At 40.0% G+C, this 22,460-nt stretch overlaps 1 protein-coding gene across 2 annotated transcripts in view; it reads right to left on the reverse strand.

Moving 5' to 3' along the window:
• LOC109951451 (thyroid hormone receptor alpha) overlaps positions 1–22,460 on the reverse strand; it is a 64,513-nt gene that overhangs the window by 8,411 nt on the left and 33,642 nt on the right. For both annotated transcript variants that reach the window (XM_020585965.1, XM_020585966.1), the window contains exons 3-6: positions 20,661–20,889; positions 6,960–7,021; positions 4,116–4,235; positions 2,468–2,617 (exon numbers count right to left, since the gene is read on the reverse strand). In XM_020585965.1, coding sequence (XP_020441621.1) covers positions 2,468–2,617; positions 4,116–4,235; positions 6,960–7,021; positions 20,661–20,716 — 388 coding nt within the window. In that variant the 5' untranslated portion in view covers positions 20,717–20,889. The remainder of the gene's footprint in view (positions 1–2,467; positions 2,618–4,115; positions 4,236–6,959; positions 7,022–20,660; positions 20,890–22,460) is intronic.

The raw sequence follows: 22,460 nt of genomic DNA on the forward strand, positions 1-22,460 counted from the left end.
CGCACACAGCTTTTGCCAAGAATGAGTCATTTATACATGTTTTAACATAATTTATTGATACCGTATTGAACATCTCAGCACTCTAAATGGGCCTACAAGTAAAAAAAAGGAAAAACATTACAAATTACAATTATTAATTATTTATAAATAGGCCAACGCGGCAACAAAAATGAGTCTTTCTTAACAGAGGCAAGCCTTTGTTTCACCTCATCCATCTTCGTTCTTCGCAATGCATCTTTCTCGCGCTAATTGAAACGCATCACGTGACCACTCATTTAACGCGCGAGCCCGACCTGAGTAAAAATGATAGAAATTAAGCCCGACCCGTCGGGTGGGGTTCAGGCTAAGAATTACAGCTCTAAGCCTTACATGAGCCTAATAAGTATATACTGTATGTTAAGCTATGTTGGTTGTGGAGATTATTACATTTTTGACTAAAAATTTCACTAATTGTTTAGAACCACATCAAAACTCATGATTTATGTGGGACTTGATCCAAAACTGAATACTAATTAGTACCGAATTCTAATTAAAAATGATGCAATGGAGTTTTCTTGCACTGTATGTTCACATTCAGTTGTACTCACTGTAATACACTGCATGTGTTCTTGAGCTCTAACAATTGAACAGCTGAACGTGTTTCTTTTCTCATTAATGGGACTACGCGCATAAATCAATAATAAATTACAATGAATGAAAAATATTATGAAAATGTTTTTGGCCATATAGCCCAGCCAAGTAACAACTGTTAACAGCAGCTTTTGTTTTTCATGTGCATTTTGGACACTGTAATGAACCCTAACCAGTGTGGTTAGCAGTCATTTATGCACTGTGACTGGATGACTCACACAGCAATTGCTTTTAATCAGAGATCTGCTGTCTTGAGTACTTGAACACTCTGTGCACATTTAACATAGCTAATGAAAAAAAAAAAATCATCTCACATTTCTTGCATGCACGTGGACTAAATGCATGACTTTCAGTGAATTTATTCCTGGTATGAGAACAGAAGAACAGATGAATTTGTGCTGGCAGATGAACTAAATAATTTAACAAATCCAAGGCTTCTGTCTTTGTGTCACATAATAAAACTAGACAGCACTAAGACAGCACAAACCTTTGCCAAGGCAACTCACTGTCGCCATAAAGCCATTGCATGTAAAAGCAATAATCTTAATGATGCTTTGACCCCATGACCATGAAAACCTACCCATAGCATTTGGAATCACATTGATATCATTATTAATTGGAAAGGTATTCAAGATGATGATCTGGATCAGCACCAAAATATGATGGACTGTTCTGCAGGCCATACTCTACCTCTCCAAAAAATGTCATCAAAATCCATTCATTACTTTTTGAGTTATGCTGTGAACAAACCACCCAGTAAACAAACAGATCAACAAACCATCGAATGCTAACAAAAAACATTACTTCTGCCTTGGTGGAGGTAACAAAGCAATAACATACTGTACACAAGGCTGTGTACATGATGCTCAGATCTACACCTACACCACAAAAAAATCACAAAGCAAAGCTTTTACAGACTAGCCAAGATGCAAAAATGTGTGTGTGTTTGTGATGCATTTACTAGGCATATCTTTTGTTGTTTGTTTGTGTGTTCAATAGCAGGCCTACAACAAACATATTACAGCAAAGAAATTTAAAGGACCACCTTTTCTGTGGCTACTGTGGTAAATTAAATTGAAGCAATCTAATTTAAGTGCAGTGTGCTGGAAGTCCAGATGTTCCATATTAAGTGTTTTCAAAAAAATATCCCATGGAAAGAAAATCTTTATATCCACATGAACAGATGTGCTGCTAAATTAACATCATTCCAAAGATGAAATGATGTTGTTGAGTATGTGCACGGGTACTTGACAGTGTTATTCATCTCTATAAATAGTAAGATCACAATCTGTATGTGTACACCTGTACACACATAATACAGACAAATGTGGCACATATGTGCTCATTGGTCTGTGCATTCTTTCCAACAGAGTACTCTGCTTCATAACTGCTACCAAGGTTGCACACACATTATATCTTGCTAACATGCTCACAAAGACAGTGCTAACATGCAGACAGTGATAAGCAGGTAATGCTTTGCTAATTAGCACTAAACCCAAAATACAATTCCACTTCCTTAGGAGAACATGAATGTGTGTACCTCATTTTGTGTCAGTCCATCCAATAGTCAGTCAAGTCAACAGTCAAGACATTTCATTTAAAGCTAAAAATGGGAATCTCATGGTAACAACACAGGGGGATCAACAAGTTCAGTAGGATTTGTTCTTTGGGGACATTAATGTCTGAACCAAAGTGATACACATAACTGATAGACCAACACTGGCCATCTATACAGCCATGCACTAGCATGGCTAAAGATGTATCTGCTCTGCTGCACATTGACTATAGCAGCCTTAACCTCATGGGCCTAGTAAGAATACATGTAAGAATAACTCACAGTCCATGGCCATGCCCACAGAGATGCACTTCTTAAAGCGACACAGCTGGCACTGGTTGCGGGTGAGCTTGTCAATGATGCAGCAGCCTTCATATTTACAGGAGTAAGATGGATGGAGGTTTTTCTGGATGGTCCTGCGAAAGAAACCCTGGACACAGGAAAGTAAACGAAGAAACAGAAGAGGGAGAAACAAAAAAGGACAATCAAAGAAAATGAAAACACACAGGCAGAAAGACCATTCAGTGACAGGGAAATTTTCAACAGTATGAAATGCAAAAACAAATCAGTGTTTTTGATTAGCACAACACAAGTACATTGAATAGGTCACATCACATAGCAGGCTGATGATTCTGTGGCAGGATCTATGTGACAAGAATAGTTAAGTAATACAACGGTCATTCTTGTATAGTGTAGTGAGGGTGAATTAATTTTTAAAAGAAATCTAATGTTCTATTTTGCTTTATGCCTAACTCCAGGTCACATCCAACCAGCTTTTCAGTCTGAAGTCCCATCTTCTTCTAATCTTCAGTGCTACCAGTGCTTCTGCTTTTACCTGGATATTCATACGCAGCAAAGTAAAGTTATCAGCCCATAAAAATATAAAATGTATGATTGACTGAGTAACTTTTACCACTTCCCAACACAACAAACTTGCTAAGAGAGTCACATATTTTTGTGAATCAGCAGCATGAACTGATATGTCTGTTGAAACTGCAGTACATTAGTCCTGTGAGACAGATGACAAAAAAAAGCTTAAAAAAGCCATAAAACAGCCTTAACCCTGAAAGAGCACCATGACAGCAAAAGAAATAAACCTCAAGCATGTAATTCCAAAGTACTTAAACTGTCATTCCGTGTCAGTTTGAATTGGTCCACCAAGGTTATGTCAATAAGAAAAGAAATACATACTTCAAATCATGTTTTTGAAGATTTTATTCAGAGCTTTGTAGCTAGCCCACTAAGTAAGCTCAGGATTCAAAAGTGCAGGCATTTCACGCACATACACGAGTAAAAATATGTGCGGTGCAACTGATTAAGTTTCTTGGGTTCTCAGTTTGTAAGAACCAGGAACATTTTAAAAGTCCAATGAATGAGATTAGTAGCTTCTCTTTTCTGTCACCTCTAATCTCTGTGTCCATGTTTGACAGAGGGTGTAGATAGCAGCTGAGCGACCACTGTGAGAGAGAAGCGGATGAAATGAATTACTCAAGGTGAGAACACCTGAGCTTGTTACTGTGCGTGCAGTAAAGGCTCCATGTCTCTTGTTGGAGGTTTTGAACAAACTGCTGCTTGGTGCACCACGAGGAGAAAATGATGCCAAAATACACTAGGACAAATCACATAAAGGTGAGATTTGTGCCATATTACCCATCTTCATGACATTCTACAACTTATACAGTACACTGCCATCTGAACTTTTTATTCATGAAATGTGTCTCTTATCACAACCCCTGCATGCACACCTCTTCAGCTTTGTGGAGAAATCCAAAGCTTGACAGACCTTCCACCCCTATTATGGCCAATAAGCTATGATTGGTCCATTTCTGTTTGGGGGAGGGGCTTATCAAGGAGTAAACACCATTCTTATCTGTGCAGCCTTCTTGGCTCATGTATAATAGCAATAAGAGGAAGATGCTCTCCTTTTTTTTGCAACCCTCGCACGTGATGCAACGATAGTGGTAACCAGTCGCCTTGTCTCCACACACTACACATGGCTCATCCTTCTCCAGGTAGCTGGGGACATACCCTGGAACAGAGATGCTAAGAGCTATAGGAGAGGAGGAGGAGGTGTGAGAGGAAGACAGGGTAGAATGAGAGAAGGGTGAACAATGAATGTGAGGATGATGAGGTAAGGAGGGTTGTGATGCATGGGGCCAGATGTGTTTATACTACTCTGCTAGCTTCGCGTGCTACACATAACAAAGTTAACTCTGTATTACTTCAGAGACCATAAAACGTATTGGCTGTTCTTAGCCTTTGGAGCTCTTTTTTTGGAAAATGTAGCCCTCACATTTCATGAGGAAGACACATATCACGCAGTACAGCAGTGTGGTTCCCTGGTATGCTTTTAGTAATCTATGGTGCAGAGGAATAAGCTACACAAAGCATTTGTTTAAAGGAAATTTAATTAGGTGTTGATAACTGAATAAACTGCTTTTAATTTTTAATTTTCCTGGAATGAATTTTTCATTCTACATTAAACATAAATTCATTCAAGGTGCTGTATTTCACTTTATATATCTGATTTTTTTTTTTTTTTATTAAGTTAGACATTTTAAATCTTCCATAATGCGGTATTAAATTCCCCTTATTAGTTATCTTCTGTTATGTACATCCTCTAGCACAAGCAAAATTTCTTCCTGCTCAAGGTTATTATTATTTTCCTTTGGCCATTTTCTCATAATTTCATCCTTGTTTTAATGGTTGGATAATGCTTATGTATCCAACTACTGTCTGACCATGTGTTAACTGCTGCTGGACCTATTCAGGACTGTGAGCATACAGGTGATTCATCATGTGAACACTGAAGACCTCCTCTATATATACACTTCTTACTATATAAGGGGTGAGTCGCTTGCAAAATATTGTACAACTCTAAGTTGTTTCGTACAAGCATTCTGGAGTTTAATTTTAGCAAAACAAAAACAGGACAGAATACTTTTTTACTTGCCAAATCAGGCTATGGTAAGTGACAATACATAAGTATACTTTTCTCTTCATGTCTAATGCTCCATCATGTACTGTTAAGAGTTTCATCAAGGCTTCAGCCCACATTTGGCTTCAAAAATACAAATAGAAAGGCCTACATGTTGAGGTCATTCACACCAGTCAATAAGAAGAATTGATTCTAGTAGAGTATTAAACATAACATTTGCCTGTGACTGATCCACCAGGCTCTTAAATGTGCGGTCCGTGATTTCAACATACAAAATGTTTGTCCCATTACCAAAATTTGACTGGATTGGAACCTCATAAAATGATTGTCAAGGCTTTTGAACACAGGGTCCAACACCAAAAACACCAATTAAGTTTGTGAACACAGGAGCAAAACAGGCCTGTGTTTGATAACTATAGTTAGGGGAGTTGTATTATGTCATCTAGAAGTCACATAATAATGTTTAGTGTGTAAATATACCAGTGTTTTTAATCAACCATGAAACTTGCTTTAAGCATGTGGGACTTGCAGCATTTCTTGGTCATGTACAGTTCTGTTCAGTCTTAGGCCACCATTAGGTTTGTTGTTTTAGCAATGGCATGGTGACTATATTCTGCATATTTATTTCTCAATCTTTTTATCAGAAAATATAAGAATATTTATTATTCTAGAAAATATAGGAATATATACAGAGTATTAAAAAACACAATGTCAGAAAAAAATCTGCAAAAAAACTGAATACTCCAGGTGTGGTACTCAAGCTGTTTTAAAGAAATCTGAAGAATCCGGAGAGGTCAAGGACAAAAACAGGAGTGGAAGACGAAGAAAACTGTCAAAATCTGATGAGATGTTTCTAGAGTTTCTAGACACCAAAGGAAATCCAGCAGTGACCTGGCTCAGCATCTGGCAGCTTCATCTGGATGCCTAGTTGGTCCTTCCAAAGTCCGAAGAAGCCTGATCAGGAACGGCCTTTGTGGAAGGACAGCAGCCAAGAAGAGCAGCCCTTTTTCAGAAGGGGACAGGGAGAAAAGGCTGAGATATGCAAAAGCTTCGAAAGATTGGAGTGAAGATCAGTGGAAAAGAGGAGTGATGAATCAAAGTTTGAAAGGTTTGGCTCCAATCATTGACAGTATGTGAGAAGAAGAGTTGGAGAGAGGTGGAAGAACGAGTGCTCACAGCCTTCAGTGAAACATGGTGGAGGGTCTTTCATGGTTTCAAGACCATCTCCCCAATACAATTCAAGCTGTGCTAAGTGCAAAGGGAGGTCACACTAAACAAATAACTTGGGACTGCAGAAGGCAGTTTGTTCTGAAAGTGTTTTTATAAGTATTGTGTACATATTTCCTGTATTTTCTGGCTGTATCTTAATAAAGAGACTGAGACTAAATTATCATTACAACCTTGATAAAACAGCTGAACTAATGATGGCCTAAGACTTTTGCACAGTGTGTGCGTTGGGTAATTTGAGTGTTAAATAAAGTGTGAAACTGTAATTCGCATTTGGGGACCAGCTTTGAAGTTTTTACACTGTACCTGTACCTTTCTACACAGCTATAGTGTACCCAAATAAATCCCTCAAGCTTAGGCTTTGTCACTTAGGTGAACTAGCTGAAGGATGCCTCTGAGAGAAAACATAAAATGATGATGAGGAGATTATCACAGTAATGACAATGAGAACACCATTCTGAAGCCTAGAGGAGCTAGCTGCAGAGTAATGGGCTAGAATGAATCCAACTGATCCAAATCCTCCAGCACATCTAAAAGAATCAACATGTTTTGAAATGTGTTCACTTCTTGTTTGGAGACATCAAAAACACCAAGATGACAAATCCTTACCAGACATACTCTTCACCGAACACTGGCTGTTTTTTCTCTTTCTCTTTGGCACATCTGGCCACCTGGGGATGTGGGGGTTGGGTTGGGGGGGGGAACAAAAAGGTTTGTGTAAGAATATACTAGCATTTACTTTAAAACAATCACTATACATACCAGGGCCACAATTTATGATTATTTTCAGTATTGATTAATCTGACACTTTTTAATTAACAGATTAAACGTTTAGCTGCAAGATGTCAGAAAATCAGAGTTCTGCACCACCTCACAGTGAACAAGTCTGCATTCATTTTTGTAAAAAGAATGTTCTGGTATAATTCAAGCATTTCAAGCATTCAAACAGCTTTACCACAGATCAATAGTGTAATCATGACAAAATCTGAACATTTAATGTGCACCATATCATTAACGTTTTAAGAATCTGCTCACAGTTTGTGTAACATTCATACAATCCAAAAATGAATGAAAACCAGCGGCTGGTTGAAAGAGTAGGAAGTATAATAATAATAAAAAAAAGTAAAACTTGCATTTGATAATGGTCAACAATACTGTACAGATTGTAGTTAGCTGATATTTATCCTCTTTGAAGCCATGCTAGTGGAATGGCTCTAGGGATGGCATTGTTGGTCAGTCCACTTAGCAAAAATATCTCAACAACTATTTGATGAACTGCCAATTTTTTTTTAATTTTTTTTTACAAACAATAGATTGTATATAAATATGAATAATGTGTCGCCACTTCCTTCCACTATGCAAAAGTCAAGCCAAAATATCATGAGTACGGCGGGGGGCCGTTTTGTGTTTTTTAACCAGTAGCGACAGAGTTGTTGAGTGACGTATCAAACCGCCAACCAAAGTTGTCAAATCAACTGAAATACACCTATTTTTATATGATCCAATCAGAAATCAGAATCAGATTTATTGGCCAGGTCTGTTGGACACACAAGGAATTTGACTCAGGTACATCGGCTCACAGTGTGCATGTACATATCCCCATGCAAGGGGCAAGTAAACAGTAAACTAACATAGGGCTGTGTAGTATAACAAATAGAGACCCATATGGATCTTTATAATCCGTACAATGTATATATACACAGGTATTGCACTGAGAGTAATTCTCCAGTCATACTGTCGTGAGTCAAGTGTTCATCAGAGTGACAGCCTGGGGGAAGAAACTGTACTTGTGCCTGGTTGTCTTGGTGCACAATGACCTGTAACACCGTCCAGAGGGGAGGAGTTCAAACAGATTGTGTCCAGGGTGTGAGGGGTCTGCAGTGATCTTTGCTGCCCTCCTTTTGACCCATGAGGTGTACAGGTCCTCCATGAAGGGCAGGCTCACACCAATGACCTTTTCTGGAGTCCTGACTGTCCGCTGAAGTCTGTACTTGTCCTGTTTGGTTGCTGAGCCAAACCAGACAATGATGGAGATGCAGAGAACAGACTCGATGCCTCGATATGTCCTTTAGTCCACTAGCTGCTGAGATGAAGTAAATCAAAACACTCAGTGGTACAACACACCAGTTCAGAGTCTTCTTCTTCTTCTTAGTAGCTGCCAAGTATGGTGAGGGGGGTTAAGGTGGGGGGGCTCTTCCTAAAGTCCACTGTCATCTCCACTGTTTTGAGTGTGTTCAGCTCCAGGTTGTTGTGACCACACCACAGGACCAGCTGCTCAACCTCCCGTGTGTAGGCTGACATGTCACCGTCTCGGATGAGACCAATAGCTTATTAAAAACAACCATACCAAGAAAAGACCACTTGTACACACATCGGTGTGATAATATCTGCCAAAACCCACAAAAATCACCTCTGGGAAAAATGTATTTGAGTTGTAATTTGAGTTTTCAGTGTGGCTCATGTCCCATCCACTAACATGGAGGAGGTGGGGATTATGACCTATATTGCAACCAGCCACCACAGTGAGATCGAGTCACAGCGGCTTCACTTCAGGGAGTTATAGTGTCAACATTTATATACCGTCAGTGGTACAGACGTTTCTTTTTATTGAAATATCTTTAATGCTACTGGATGGACTGCTGTGAAATTTAGTACACGCTTTCACTAATGTTTGGTGCTAATTAGCAAATGTTAGCATGCTAACACACTGTACATGGTAAACATTATACCTGTGAAATATAACATGCTAGCATTATCGCTGTGAGCATGTTAGCATGCTGATATGAGCTTTTACCTCATGTAAAGTCTGGCTGTAGACTCTATTCTCATTTATATCCCTCTGTCTCCATTGCTACACAGTAACTGTGCAGTGGCTTGTTTGAGTTAGTAATTACCCACTTAAATGCCACTTGTGTTGTAAACATGTGACTATTGTGTTTAATTAATGTGACTGTTTAGGGAAAAAAGTCCAAAGTTACTCATATAGTTACTACATTTTCTTTTTACTCTCAGTGACATAATTTACAAGTGTCTGTATGAAATACTCAGAAACAAATGAACAAATGACTCATACCTAGACCAATGACACACGTGCCTTGACAAACACATACATGCACATAGCCAGCACATATTGTATGTACAGTACAGACATGCTCCAGTACCTAGATAATTCCCCAACTGCCATTTCTTTCTATAGTTCCTACCTCTCTTCTCACTATCACAGGGTGGAGTCTGTGTTTGCTCCTACAGTAGCAGCAAGTTTGGATTACTGTTGTCTCTCCTGTCCTTTTTCTGACTACCCCTATGTCTGGCTGTTTGCTCCACACCATCCCTATTTCCCCCTCTCTGCTCCATAAATTGTCTCTCTGTCCCTTCCATTCTGGATTTTCCCTATTTCTCCCTCAGCTTTCCTTCTTTCCTCATTCACTTCTGTCTTCAACTCTCCTCATCCTCTTCTCTCCCCCACTCCCCTCCCCTCCCCTCTCCCCTCTCCTCTCCTCTCTAAAGTTCCAACAGCAGTATTAGGTAACACCATTCTCCTCCCTCCCTTTTCCACTTACTGTCAAATCCAATCTCTTGTGTCTCTTTCTCTGTTCTTTACGGTAGAATAAACATAGACTGTATTGCCGTGCACATGGCCAGGCACTGACATGGCAGGGAATTGTCTGCTCTGGCTGGAAATCACTGTGTGATGAGTTACCATAAAAGAAAGCCCCAAATTATTATTTCTGCATCTTCTAAAAGCAAAAGCATCAATAAACATAATTTTTTGGAGCTTGTGTCAGTATTGAATGGTCTGTATACACTAATTACTCAAATGTAAAGTTTGGTGAAGGTTAGGTAAATAGAGTCTTCATCAAGTCTAGTATCCACTTACACAAACACACCAATTGAAATAATTATTTGGCTGTGAACCTCAAGTCAAAACAAACTTGCACAGTGAGTACAAATAACACTAACAATGCAATCTACAATGTTAAATGGTAGATGTCTAAATAAACCTGCAAGAAAATGTTCTCTGTGCAACATATAGTCGCATCCATTCATGTCTCATCACAAGAGGGCAGTGAAACAACCTTAAAACATATTAAAACGGACATATCATCACCTTCTAAAGTTGCTACTGTGACTGTGCTAGCAAACAGTTGTTTATTTACACAACCAACAGACATGGAGAAACATTACTATCTCATTTGAAGCTTGTTTACATCCACCTAGTGCATGTAAGGTCAAATTCCATCTAACTTTTAGCTCTGTTTTGGTCTCCACCAACTTCATAAGGAAATACATTGCTCTTTAGCTGCTAAACATTCCACTGTGCTCACTAGTTAGCTGCTAATGTTGTCTGATTGGTCATGGGTAGGAATTGTATATTGGGTTTATAAACTGAGTTGTGGGCTGGAAACCAATAGCAATGACTTGAAAAAGGCTAAATGACTAGAGCTGAATGAAAATGAACAGTTGGGTGCAAAGTGCTAAGCTTTACTGGGTTTACTGTTGCTAGCTTCTCAAAGCTGTTGCACATCACTAACAACCATCCTCAAAACAATGGTTCCTTGATGGTTCCAGGATTTCTCACCAGTGAATATTGATTTAGTTGGATGGCATGACAGTTACCTCCTAATAGTCCCAATAGTCTAATAGTTACAGTGCTGTACACCATGTACACAGGCACGGTGTGTGTGTGCAACGTCAGCAAATTGAGTCTGGCCGCCAACTTATGCTGCAGGTCGCCTCCCTTCTTTCCCCTTAACCCCATAAAATGATAAAATGAAGGCTAAATGAATGAACACTGCTACAAAGCTTTGATTTGTGTTATAATTACATATAGTGGCTATAAATACACCTGAGGGCAGATGGTGTTACAGTTGCAACAAATGCTGCAGTATGCAAAGACATACCCAGCATCCAGTCCATAGCTTCATCCTGAGAGCATCAACTGAAAAATCGTCAGCTGGAAGATGCTGTGGTGGGGTGGGAGCTTATGTTAGTGTGGTTCGTAGGCTCACTAACATGCATTAACAACTCTTATCACCTCCCACGTCATGAAAAGAAAAAACATTACCCGACTGCAAAGCTACAAACCCTCCTACTGCATATTCATTTTCAGAAATCTCACCATATGAACACAGAGAGGGAGTCTCCCTACTAATGACTTTAGCAAAAAGAAAGACAGCAACAAATGAGTTGATAAAAGTGCTTCGAGAATCGTGAATAATTAGACGATTTGTTTTATTTGAGAATTCCTGGTATTTTATTACTTCACTGTATTAATCATTTGCAAATCCAACTTGTGGGCTGCTATTATGCACTCAAGAATGTGTCTAAAAAGCAAGGATGATAATATTATATTAAACAGAAGCTAGTCCTTTTTAACTACACTCAATACAGACCTTTTACACTTGATCTGTTGTAAACATGAGGTACAAAACATGGATGCCAGCAGTGCCACACGCCCACTGTCAACACACCAAACAGACACAGAAAAACATCAGTGCAAAAACAAACCAACCTGTTGATGCAGTATGGTTGTAGGATATGCATGATGCTATCTTTGCAGAAGAAGAAAGTGTACCCCAGCAGCTCCTTCTTCTGTTTCAGCCTCCCAGCTGTCTAGCTGGGTCTGTAAATGTGTCCCATTCTGCCTGAAAACAGACTGCTGTTGCTCCAGGTCATCAGTATAACAATAGCTCCACTTCTTCAGAGTAGAGAAGTGTGGCAAACAGCAGCACTGATCTATGAACCTCTAAGAGAAGGTCCTTAAACCCCTGGCCACAGCCACGCTGATCCACCTTCCCAGTGACCTGAGCACTCTGGTTGATTTCGGAGGAGTACAGCAGCTGTCAGCAGAGATAACTGAGGCAGCAGTAGCGCTCCAACTCTGACTGCAAGGAATGGCTACTCTGTTTAATCCCCCCTACTTCCCTTCTAGTTGCTCTCGTCCAGCCTCCCACACCACCTCCCTGTCTGTGTATGCATGTGTAGTTCCTCCCCCGGTGATATGCTCCCTGCTGTCATCACAATACACCCTGGTGTGTGCCGCTCTACCTTGTGCAACCCCACCCAGTATTCTATTTTGTCTTTCTTCTCCTGACTTCTCGTTCTCTAGTCTTCCAACACTCTCTATCCCTCTCTCCCATCCCTGTCAACTGTTATCACTGCTGATATTTTTACATTTGACTCCTGTCATTTTCTTCAAGCCCTCTTTGTTTCTGCTTTTCTTCTGTTTGGCTCTTTCCATTTTGTCCCCCAGGAGAACACTAAAAGGAAATGTTCTCTCTCTACATGCAAACTCACTTTAATGTTAAAGTGATTACATTGCAGCAGGATTTGCAGTCTTCTCAGTACAACAGAGTGAAGTCTCATGGTGCATTCACACATATGGATTCAAAAGGCTAGGCCAATGACAGCTGCCATTCTTTGTGAATGAGACCTGGCTTGCAGCTCTGCGCCCCCTGAAGAGCTTGACAGACTCAAAACATGCCCAGTTTCGCTACAGGGGAAAGTTGAGCTACGCTCAACTGTATGTAAATATCTTCTGACGTAGTCTGAGCAACAGTCAAGTGAGAGCCAATCACAATTGTCTTGATTCTAGTGGAAACTGAAGCTGATTCCTTCTCCAGTCCACTCATGGATGTATTCTGAAAGCTGGATACCAGATTACATGATGGTACCCATTCTCCCCAATGAAAACTGCTCACCTGGCACATTTGCCCAAATTTCTTTCTCTTCTGACTTTGCTTCCACGTTGAGGGCCCACAGTGTTTCCCATTCGTCCCATAGACTTGACTTTGTCACAAAAACAAAACTCTGTTCTGGGAAAGTTTTACAAGTATAACATTTCTGACCTGGTTCGCAGTTTGAGGTGTTCTGTCAACAGTTTTACAAACAACTTTGTAGTAAAGGGAGAAAATGCTTTTTGTGCCCCAGAAGGTTTCTGGTTGCAGTATTACAAGTGGCCACTGGCAAAAATAGTCAGTGTTGTACCTGTCTTTCATACATACAGTACATGACTCCACAGTGTGAAGGAATTTTAAACAAAATAATGGAAATACTTACCATAGTGTCTCCAGTTTCCCAATTCTCTAAGACATCTTTAATGAATTACTAGGACATAAAGAAGAACGTTTGGAAATACATTCCCAACATGCGTAGCAGTATGTAGTACAATGGATACGTCAGAAAACTATTGGCCAGTCAGAGCACATATCTGTAAATACTGTATAAATTTTTTATCCAACACGACACACTCCCAGAACTACAGGTTTTGAATCTGAATGTGTGAATCTACTGTCATACAGAGATGGCAGATATCTCATCAGTTGAGTTAGTGCTCTAAGATTACACTTGAACAAAATGCAATAATAAAGTATTACTGTGAAGGCCATAGCTGAATACAAAACTACCTTAAACAGTGTAGCAGAATGATGACTACCAGGGTTCATCTGCAGCAAGCTACTGAAAGTACTACTCAATACTGTGTACTCCCAAATAAAAGTATTCCCAAAGCTTTGTTTAGACATATATTTGAGAGGCTTAATCAGTGAGATATGTAGGAATGAGGTAGAAAACAATCCAAAATTAGTGAGAATATATAAACAACCACAAATTGGAAAAGTGTGCAAAAAAGCAAAAACAAAAATCTGCCTGTTAGCTGAAGATTGTCAATGGTTTTACACAGACTCCATAAAATATGGACGCCATAACAGTCATAACAGCTCCCAGAAGTGACGCCACTGTGACTTAATCGCCCCCTGGTGGCTGGTTGCAGTATAGGTCAGAAATCCTGCCTCCTCTATGTTAGCGGATGGGACATGAGCAAACTAAAAACTCAAAGTACAAGTAAGATAAATTTCTCCCAGAGGTCACTTCTGTGGTTTTTGGTAGATATTATCACACTGATGTTTGTATAAGTGGCTACTTTTCTGGTAAGTTTGTTTTTAAATAAGTTATTTGATGATATAAAAATACATGTATTTTGGTTGATTTGATAGCTTTGATTGGTCCGGTAATGTCACTCCACTTCTGGTCACTACTGCGCAGAATCTGGGTGCAAAAAAGCAATTTGGCAGCCACTGTGTTCACAATATTTTGACTTAACCTTTGTTCATCATATATATATGTATCAGTGGTTTTACACCACAACTGCAGATATCAACTCCTGTTTCATGGTAAGGCATGTATGCTCTCCTGTGTTTTTCATTTTGGGAATTTCTGCCAGCCGATAGAGTGAGTGAGCACTGAAAGGCACTGTATATGTTGCATACAAATTAATCTCTAATCAGTAATTTCACAGGTTTTCAACAGCTGCTTTATTTCTGAATAGTGAAGATATCCATATACAAGCTAGGCTTCATGTGCATCCTTGACTGTTTATAAATTACACGCCCTGTGGTAACTGGGTTCGTTGGTTGCTTATAAAGGCTGGGTGACATCACTAAAGGAGTTTAAATTACTGTGTATTTAGCCTAGCTGCAACTGCAAAGGCAGACAGATTTCACACACAGACAGAGTGGTACAGCAACAGTATTCAAAGAACAGGAAGTAGTAGTAATACAAAAGAAAAACTCAACCTCTTCTTTTCATAGCAGGGGAAAAAAAGGGCAGCAATAGGTCAGGAAAGCATGTCGTTGAGAAAATCTAATGCTAACTGTTAATCCAGGAATTAGGGGAAACAAACACCAGGATGTTTTGTTTTCTTGTTTGTTTTGTCAGGAAAATAATTCAACTGTCAGAGAACATGTCACTCTTTCAAATTCAAATGTCAAAAATTTCATCTTTATGTTCATCTTCTTTGTCATCTTTCATTCCATCCATTTCACCTCTTTTCATCTGCTCACTTCTGGTAACATCAAATCCATTTTACTGACAATGCCCCCCGGTCAGGCGTCAACCGAGTGCTGACAATCTTAGCAACACCTCAAGATAAATTCCACAGCGTTAGCTGTCTGTCAAATGCCTCGCTGACTAAAGAGTAGAGAATAGAACTGAAACTTTTGTTCTAAAGAAAAGAAAGCTGCTTTTGATTTCTGGTTTTAAGCCGATGCTTTTATCAAGGGTAACAAAATATCAGTGTCCTCCCAAAATCACATGACTATTGTTAGACACTAGGTAACCAGTTGCATGAGAGAGATGGCACACACTAATCTGCCCTGTCATGTCACGTGCAAGTTCAAAAGCCTCTGTGGCTGTGACGAGCCTGCGAGTGTCATATTCTCAACAACACCGTTAGCATTAGATATGTTACGTAGGGTCTAACTTAACTGATTCTGAAAGGGTTCATACACTCACTGCCCTCTTGCTGTTACACAAAGCACGCACACACACACACACACACACACACACACACACACACTCACACACACACACACACAAAGTGTTATGTCACTGTCAATGCCACATTCATGTTGCACAGGAAACATGTTGCTTGAAAAACTAGAATTAGCACCTCTACCAACCAGTCAACCTGTTTGGTTGGCTCAAAGAGGACATAAGCTCCTGTGTGATGAATAACGCTCACGCTAGGATTAAACGATGTCTTTAGCATGACATTTTGTTGAGGAGAAACCCTGCCTGCAGTTGTGTCCATGTTACAGTGTGTCACCCTGTTGTCACATGAAGCCAGGAGTAAGCTTGGATGCAGAGTGTGTTTGTGTGTATTTTCGTGGGGTGTTGAGCAGTCATGTGTGATCATGCAGTTAGGTCTTGACAACGGCACACCAATGCACACTATACATAATCGGTGGTAGGGAATGTGCTGAAAAGTGGAGTGCAAAAACCAGCTCAGAGACAAGGAGTAGCGTAGGTTTATGTCCTCATTGCAACCCAGGCAGATGGTATGCGTCATGCATACCATCTGCCTGTTTACTACACGTACCTCTACTCTAGACTTATCTGACTTCTACACAGTCTTTTATTCTGTTGAAATGTGCAATGAAACTTTACAAATCCTACGTACAAAGGTCCTTGTGGAACCACACAGACTTGGGTAGGTGACAGTGACTGTGTTTACATGCACTTAAGTAAAGAAACCAGGTTAAGGCAGAAATCAGACAGCATGTTTATATGCATGGCAGTAATCAGATTACTCAAAAACCCCAGTATACATGAGCTCCTAGGTAATCTGACCCCAGCCCCCCCACAGGCCCGCTGAAAGCAGAAAGACGTTGTTCAGGTATGCCCACATTATGGACCAAGATGGACCAAGCTCATATTTTGGCTTCTTTAGTGATCTTTCACCTGCAAATTATGACATTATCCATCCCATTAGTTGTGCTTTGTCTGCCCTGCTGCTTGCTGCTGCTCGCCATGTTGATAACTGTCTGATTACACCACTGACAATTCCCTCTTTTTCTCCAGTCACATACAAATTAGTGACCTTGGAGCTTGTCTTTTGCACATGCGCTCTTGTAGAAAGCTGATTAGAATCCTGGTTACACATACACATGCCAGATAAATTGGCGTTCTCCAGTAGAAATCTACCTGGGGAAATCAGGTTTCCCTAATCTCCTACCCCGATTATGGAAGCCAGGTTTTCCGTTTACATGACAGTTAAAAAAAAAATCAGCTTACTTGAGAAAGCCGATTATAATCCGGTTTCTTACAGTAAGTGCATGTAAACACAGTCCGTGTCCATCCAGAGGACCCCTGCTGCGGCAACCAAAAACTGGCCTTAATATTGATTAAATAAGACTAAGAGAGATATTTACTGTCACAAACAGCTGTTTGAAGTAGTGAGAACCAGCCAAAATGTTCTCACAGCACCAAAGCAAAATGTGTCCACACAACCACTGAAAGACATATCCACTCACACACAGAAAAAGCAACACACACACACACACAAACACAAAGACCAAATTCCATTTCAGCATCCCCTACCCCAGGCTATATGAAGTTTTGTATCAGCGTCTTTGTGTGTGTGTGTATACCCAGAATGCTCTGTGACTCAGAAATCACAGAGGGGTGGAGTCAGGGCATGAGGCAGTGCTCACAAGAACACGTGCATGCTCGGTGAGACTGTGCGAAACACACATACACACAAACACAAAGCGACAATCCCCTGTTGATGTCACAGAGTGAGGCGACCTGAGCTGCCCTCTGCTTTCGGTGGCTCCATCTGGCCTCACTGCTCCTAATCCAGCTCTCTCCACTCCACTAATCCATACACACACCGCACACACTCACACACACACACAACGCAAAACGCATGCATCTATATACACGCTCCTATAGCTGCATAAACATGTGTACACACACAAACATCTCAGCTGGCAGAAAAACAGACTGATACAGTACATCTTCATGCATACATATGTGTACATACAGTACATGTTCAATAATACAAACCTCTACACACTCGCACTGGGCATGTTTTGATAGAAATAATAAGACAGGACAGCTTTGACCTGATGGCATTGCTAGGTGAAAGGTTATAAGGTCAAGAGCACTGACAGGCTCCCTTGTCTCTGCAGTGCACATCAAGGATACCATGTCATTGCGGCTTTCAGCTTCTGAGGTGGAGAAAATGAAATTCAACACGGCAAAAGAAAAATTACTGAGCTATGCACGATTTCTAAATAATTCTCCTAATGCAGAACTGAGGATGAGTTAGAGAAGAGCAACAACCGGAAATTTGCCTTGACATACAAATTATACTCAAGAACCACAAAATGTGTAAGAACAACAGTAGCCCAACACACATCACTTTCCAACTGCACTTTTTTACACCATCTTCAGGATATGAGCATACCAACTATATCAACACTGTAATGTCATATGAAGTTTTAGTAAACAATGGAGAACTGGCAGGGCCTGGTTATTAGTATTAGTTCTCATTTAAACGTACTGTATTTATATTGTCAAACTCATTTATTGTCAATATCATGTTCTGTACAGTATCCAAGTCAAAAGGAACATTCCCAACACTACCGTACTTTGGTCTACAAGGGGTGTAAAGGCATTCATACCAAACTGTTTCAGTAAAGGATTTTAGGCTTGGTGCAGGTGTGTATTGAATGTAATTTTTCAATAGCAGTTAACAATAGGCTTGTTTTGCATGCAGAACATTTCGTCCAATCCGCATTCCCACACAAACATTAAGTGGTGGACCGGAGCACAGCTGGCTAGTGAACGCCATGTCCAATGTAAATGAGAAGCCAGAGCTATAGTGACATGCTTTTACTTGTTTTTTGACTTATTTACAATGTTACAATGGTGAATAATCATCTTAGAAGTGACCTAAAGCTAAAAAAATGAGGTGTACATATGTTCTAGTATTTATATGCACAAGCAACTGGGTTTATAGCAGTGGCGGGCCGTCAGGGCCAGCAAGGCCTTCTGTGCTGGCCTAAACACTATCAGAAGCACTGACTTACATTTACAACCGAAACTCTAATATTTGTTCCATGAAATTGTATTAATTTATTCCCAACAGTCTGTTCTCTTTATTTCCTAGTATTTCTCTTGGCTGCACCGCTTCCACTACGTGTATGTGGATGTTAGATTTTTTTGTCCAATCAGATTTCAGCCTCTATGTGTTGCCATGTCAATCTAATCTGCCCAGGGCCTTCAGAATCAGAAGTGCTGGCCCATGTAACTTAAACTATATTAGCAATGGGACTGTTTCTTTAACCAGTCAGATTTCAAATTCGCCTCACAGGGCCAGCTGGCAGGCCCACAATGATGTCAGCATTTTTCCGTCCTCTGATTGGTTGGTCAGAGCAAAACTAGAAAAGGACTTACGATGGAACTGAAACCCAGAGATCACAGTTGCGGTTGTAGTGTAGAGGTTTTGGAGTCGTCTTAACTGGGTTTCTTGCTTTAGTAAAAACGGTATTCACCCTCAATACGCGAAATACCTCTCTCTCTGTAATGCCACACTTTATTATATTGAAAAAAACTGGTTTATAGTAATAATCTCCAGGCAGTTGAACGTTTATGTGAGCTTCAATCAAACACTGCTTAAACCAAAACATGTAGTTTTATATACTGCATGTTGTTAAATGGTTTTACACAGTGTATGTCCTGCATCTAATTCCATACATACAGTGGCTAGCTGCAATCTAAACAAACCATGTTTCACCTGTCACACAAAGGAACTTGAAATGATCTCAGCAACACACATGAATTTAATTAACTGATTATTTTTATGTTCTGGGGATCACTGGGCGAGGACAGCCATCTCCTACCCACTGATAGGGCTTTGAGATGGGATACGGATCGGCCCATTGTTGATGCACATGGGCAACAAAGGCTGTCCGAACAGACAGAAAGGATATTGCGGCACAAACCAGAAACTTTTAATGATGTTTATAAGAGGACTGTCTCACAGAATGCGAGCTACAGTATGCAGCTGCAAACTATTCCTATTGTTTTGGCTCATCAGGGTAAACAAACTCATAAAACTGTTATAAAAATAAAAATGAAGTTGAATTTTCAATAATTTCTTAAATTATTTCACAAATTGTTGTTTCAATGATATATTTTACACAATTCTTCATCCGAATAATTCTTTTCTTAAACACTATCCTCTCAGGCACTCCAGACCCTAACATCTTGGATGGATAATGTGAGATTAAACTGAACTCAGTCTCTATGAATTTATTTAATGGAGCAGAATGTCTGTAAGTGTGTGTTTGCGTGGCTGCATGTGCTGGTGAGGACACAGATGGAAGCGTGACAAAGTGCTCAGCCTTCCTATTTACCTCAGAATGCACTGTTTCAACCTTCATGCCCCCCACCCCTTCCCTCCATCCAGACAGCACCCTTTTAATTTAGTTACAGAGCTGTTGCTGCACAATCTCTCGTGTGCTCATATTCTATTCTTCCTCTCTTCAAAGTGTCACATCAGATTTAGCTATACTACTGTTGTATGAAATGAGGTGCTTGAGTCAGGAACGTGAGGACTCAAATTATTCAAACTTGCATTTGAAAACAAAGATGTTGGTGGAGCTCTCCATGCATCATACAACCTCAAATCAAAAAAGTTGGTATGGTATGTCAAATCAAAATTAAGACTGAAAACAGTGATGTGTAAATCATCTGTGTCCTGTATTACATTGAAAACAATACAGCAGCACATTATTTGATGTGATACCTCATCAGTTTTATTCTCTGTTCATAATAAACACTCACTTCAATTCTTTGATTTTATATACCATCCCAACTTTTTCTGATTTGGGGTTGTAGCATCACCAGCTTGCGGCTCCTCTTTCATCTGTCAGATCACTCTTAATCTTTGCTTTTATTTCATGTTTACATCAGAGATGGACACACACACACACACACACACACACACACCCTCTGTCTCACCCTTTCTCATCCCCATCGGAGGAGTTGCTGTCCTGCTTGTTGTACATTGGCTCCATTCAGCCTCAGTCCCGTCCAGCGACAAGTCACAGGACAATGAGGCGGATCCCGACCTCCCCAGCCTGCTCAGCATTCGCCGGCGGCCCCTTCAAAAGATAGCCATCTGAAAATCTGGGCCACGATTGGCTGGGAGGACCACAGTGAGCAGGACATCAGTGGAAGCAGAAGAAAGCTGGAGGGGCAGAGAGAGAAGACACAGTATGGAACCAGACATTATATTTCAGGACAGGTACACACCGTTGTGTAACATTTAACTATACAACTGCAGCTTTCAGCTAAGAAAACTCTGCTCCTGCTGTCCTGAGGTAGTAACATTTGCAGCAGGTGGAGATAAAGACTCTTCTTGGGCTCCAGAAAAAAGTTAAGGTACAGTATATAACTTTTTTCCAAATATTTTTGTTGTAGAAATCTGCTCCAAAACCTGTCTCAATGTGGAGAGGTGCTGTCGAAAACCTCCTGTGACCCAGACTCATTGAACAGCACTGGCAGCTGTGCAGAGATATTAGCTTCTAAAGGCTTCTAAGCAGGATTGGTAATTACTAAAAATTGTTAGACTTTTTTTCTTTTGTTTACCAATATCAGCCAGTTTTGTTTGGAACATACCATTTTATATCTGATTAATTTTGTCCTGATAGACCATTTTTGTTTTATTTCATGCATCTATATTAGCTAATGAACAATATTCTCCTCCATCCCTTACTCCCACTGCACTACAGTGCTGATCCATTTTCATTTTGTCCAGTCATACAAGCTTTAGGCTCCTCATCTAGCCAGCTGATCTTACTGTCATGGTATAGTGGAACTAAAATAATAATAAATGTCATTGGCATATTGTATGTGTTCATATACTGCACCACTATTTTTTGAGGCAATGTGTTCTTGAATTTTTGAATTATTTGTTTATTTATTTAAATCAATGTATGTATTTTTATTTACTGATGATTAAGTCATTTTTCATCTTCCATACATCTAACCTGGAACCAGGAGTTGCATAAAACTAAATGTACTTGCAGTTTTTTAAGCTGCTGCAATTTATTGGTTTTAGGTGAGTTACTATGTGTTTTTGTTGTGTGCAACACGGTGTTAATAAAGGTCTATCTATCTATTTATCTTCACAGCTCAGTGGGAACTCGAACACCCAATAGGTTCAACCCAGAATTTACACAGGATAAAGAAGTCAGGTTGACAGTCTAGGTTAGTTTCCAGTTTACAGGTAATAGATGAAATATAAAAAAAAAAAAAAACCTCTGATTGAGAGTTCAGTATTGTCGACTGCTTCCATAATGTGTGTATATATATATATATATAAATACAGTATTACTGGATGCCCCTACTTAAAATCCTACTTGCGTTGCCATCTAGTGGCTGCTCTATGCTCAGTCCCTGCCTTGTCCCATGCAGCACTTAACAGTGCATTACAGTGTTTAGTTTACTCATTTTAAATATAAACTCATTAGTTAAAACAAGTAATACCATACTGCATCCAGCAGACCACAGCAAACCACCCCAACTGTGAAGACTGGTCAGAAGCTCAGTGGGACCAGGTAAATAATCATTATGTGTCTTTCTACCATGACCACAGAGAATGTTTGATCTAGTGGGAGCACCTTGCTGATATCCTCATCACAATCAAATCCAAATCTGGAATGCAACAGCCCGAGCTTCTTCTGGCAAGGTAAATCTTTCTCCAAAGTTTCAATCCTTATTAACTGTGCCTGCAGGGTTCAGAGTGGATTATCCTGA

Source organism: Monopterus albus, unplaced genomic scaffold (assembly GCF_001952655.1).
Source record: "Monopterus albus unplaced genomic scaffold, M_albus_1.0 scaffold389.1, whole genome shotgun sequence".
Taxonomy (NCBI): Eukaryota; Metazoa; Chordata; class Actinopteri; order Synbranchiformes; family Synbranchidae; genus Monopterus; species Monopterus albus.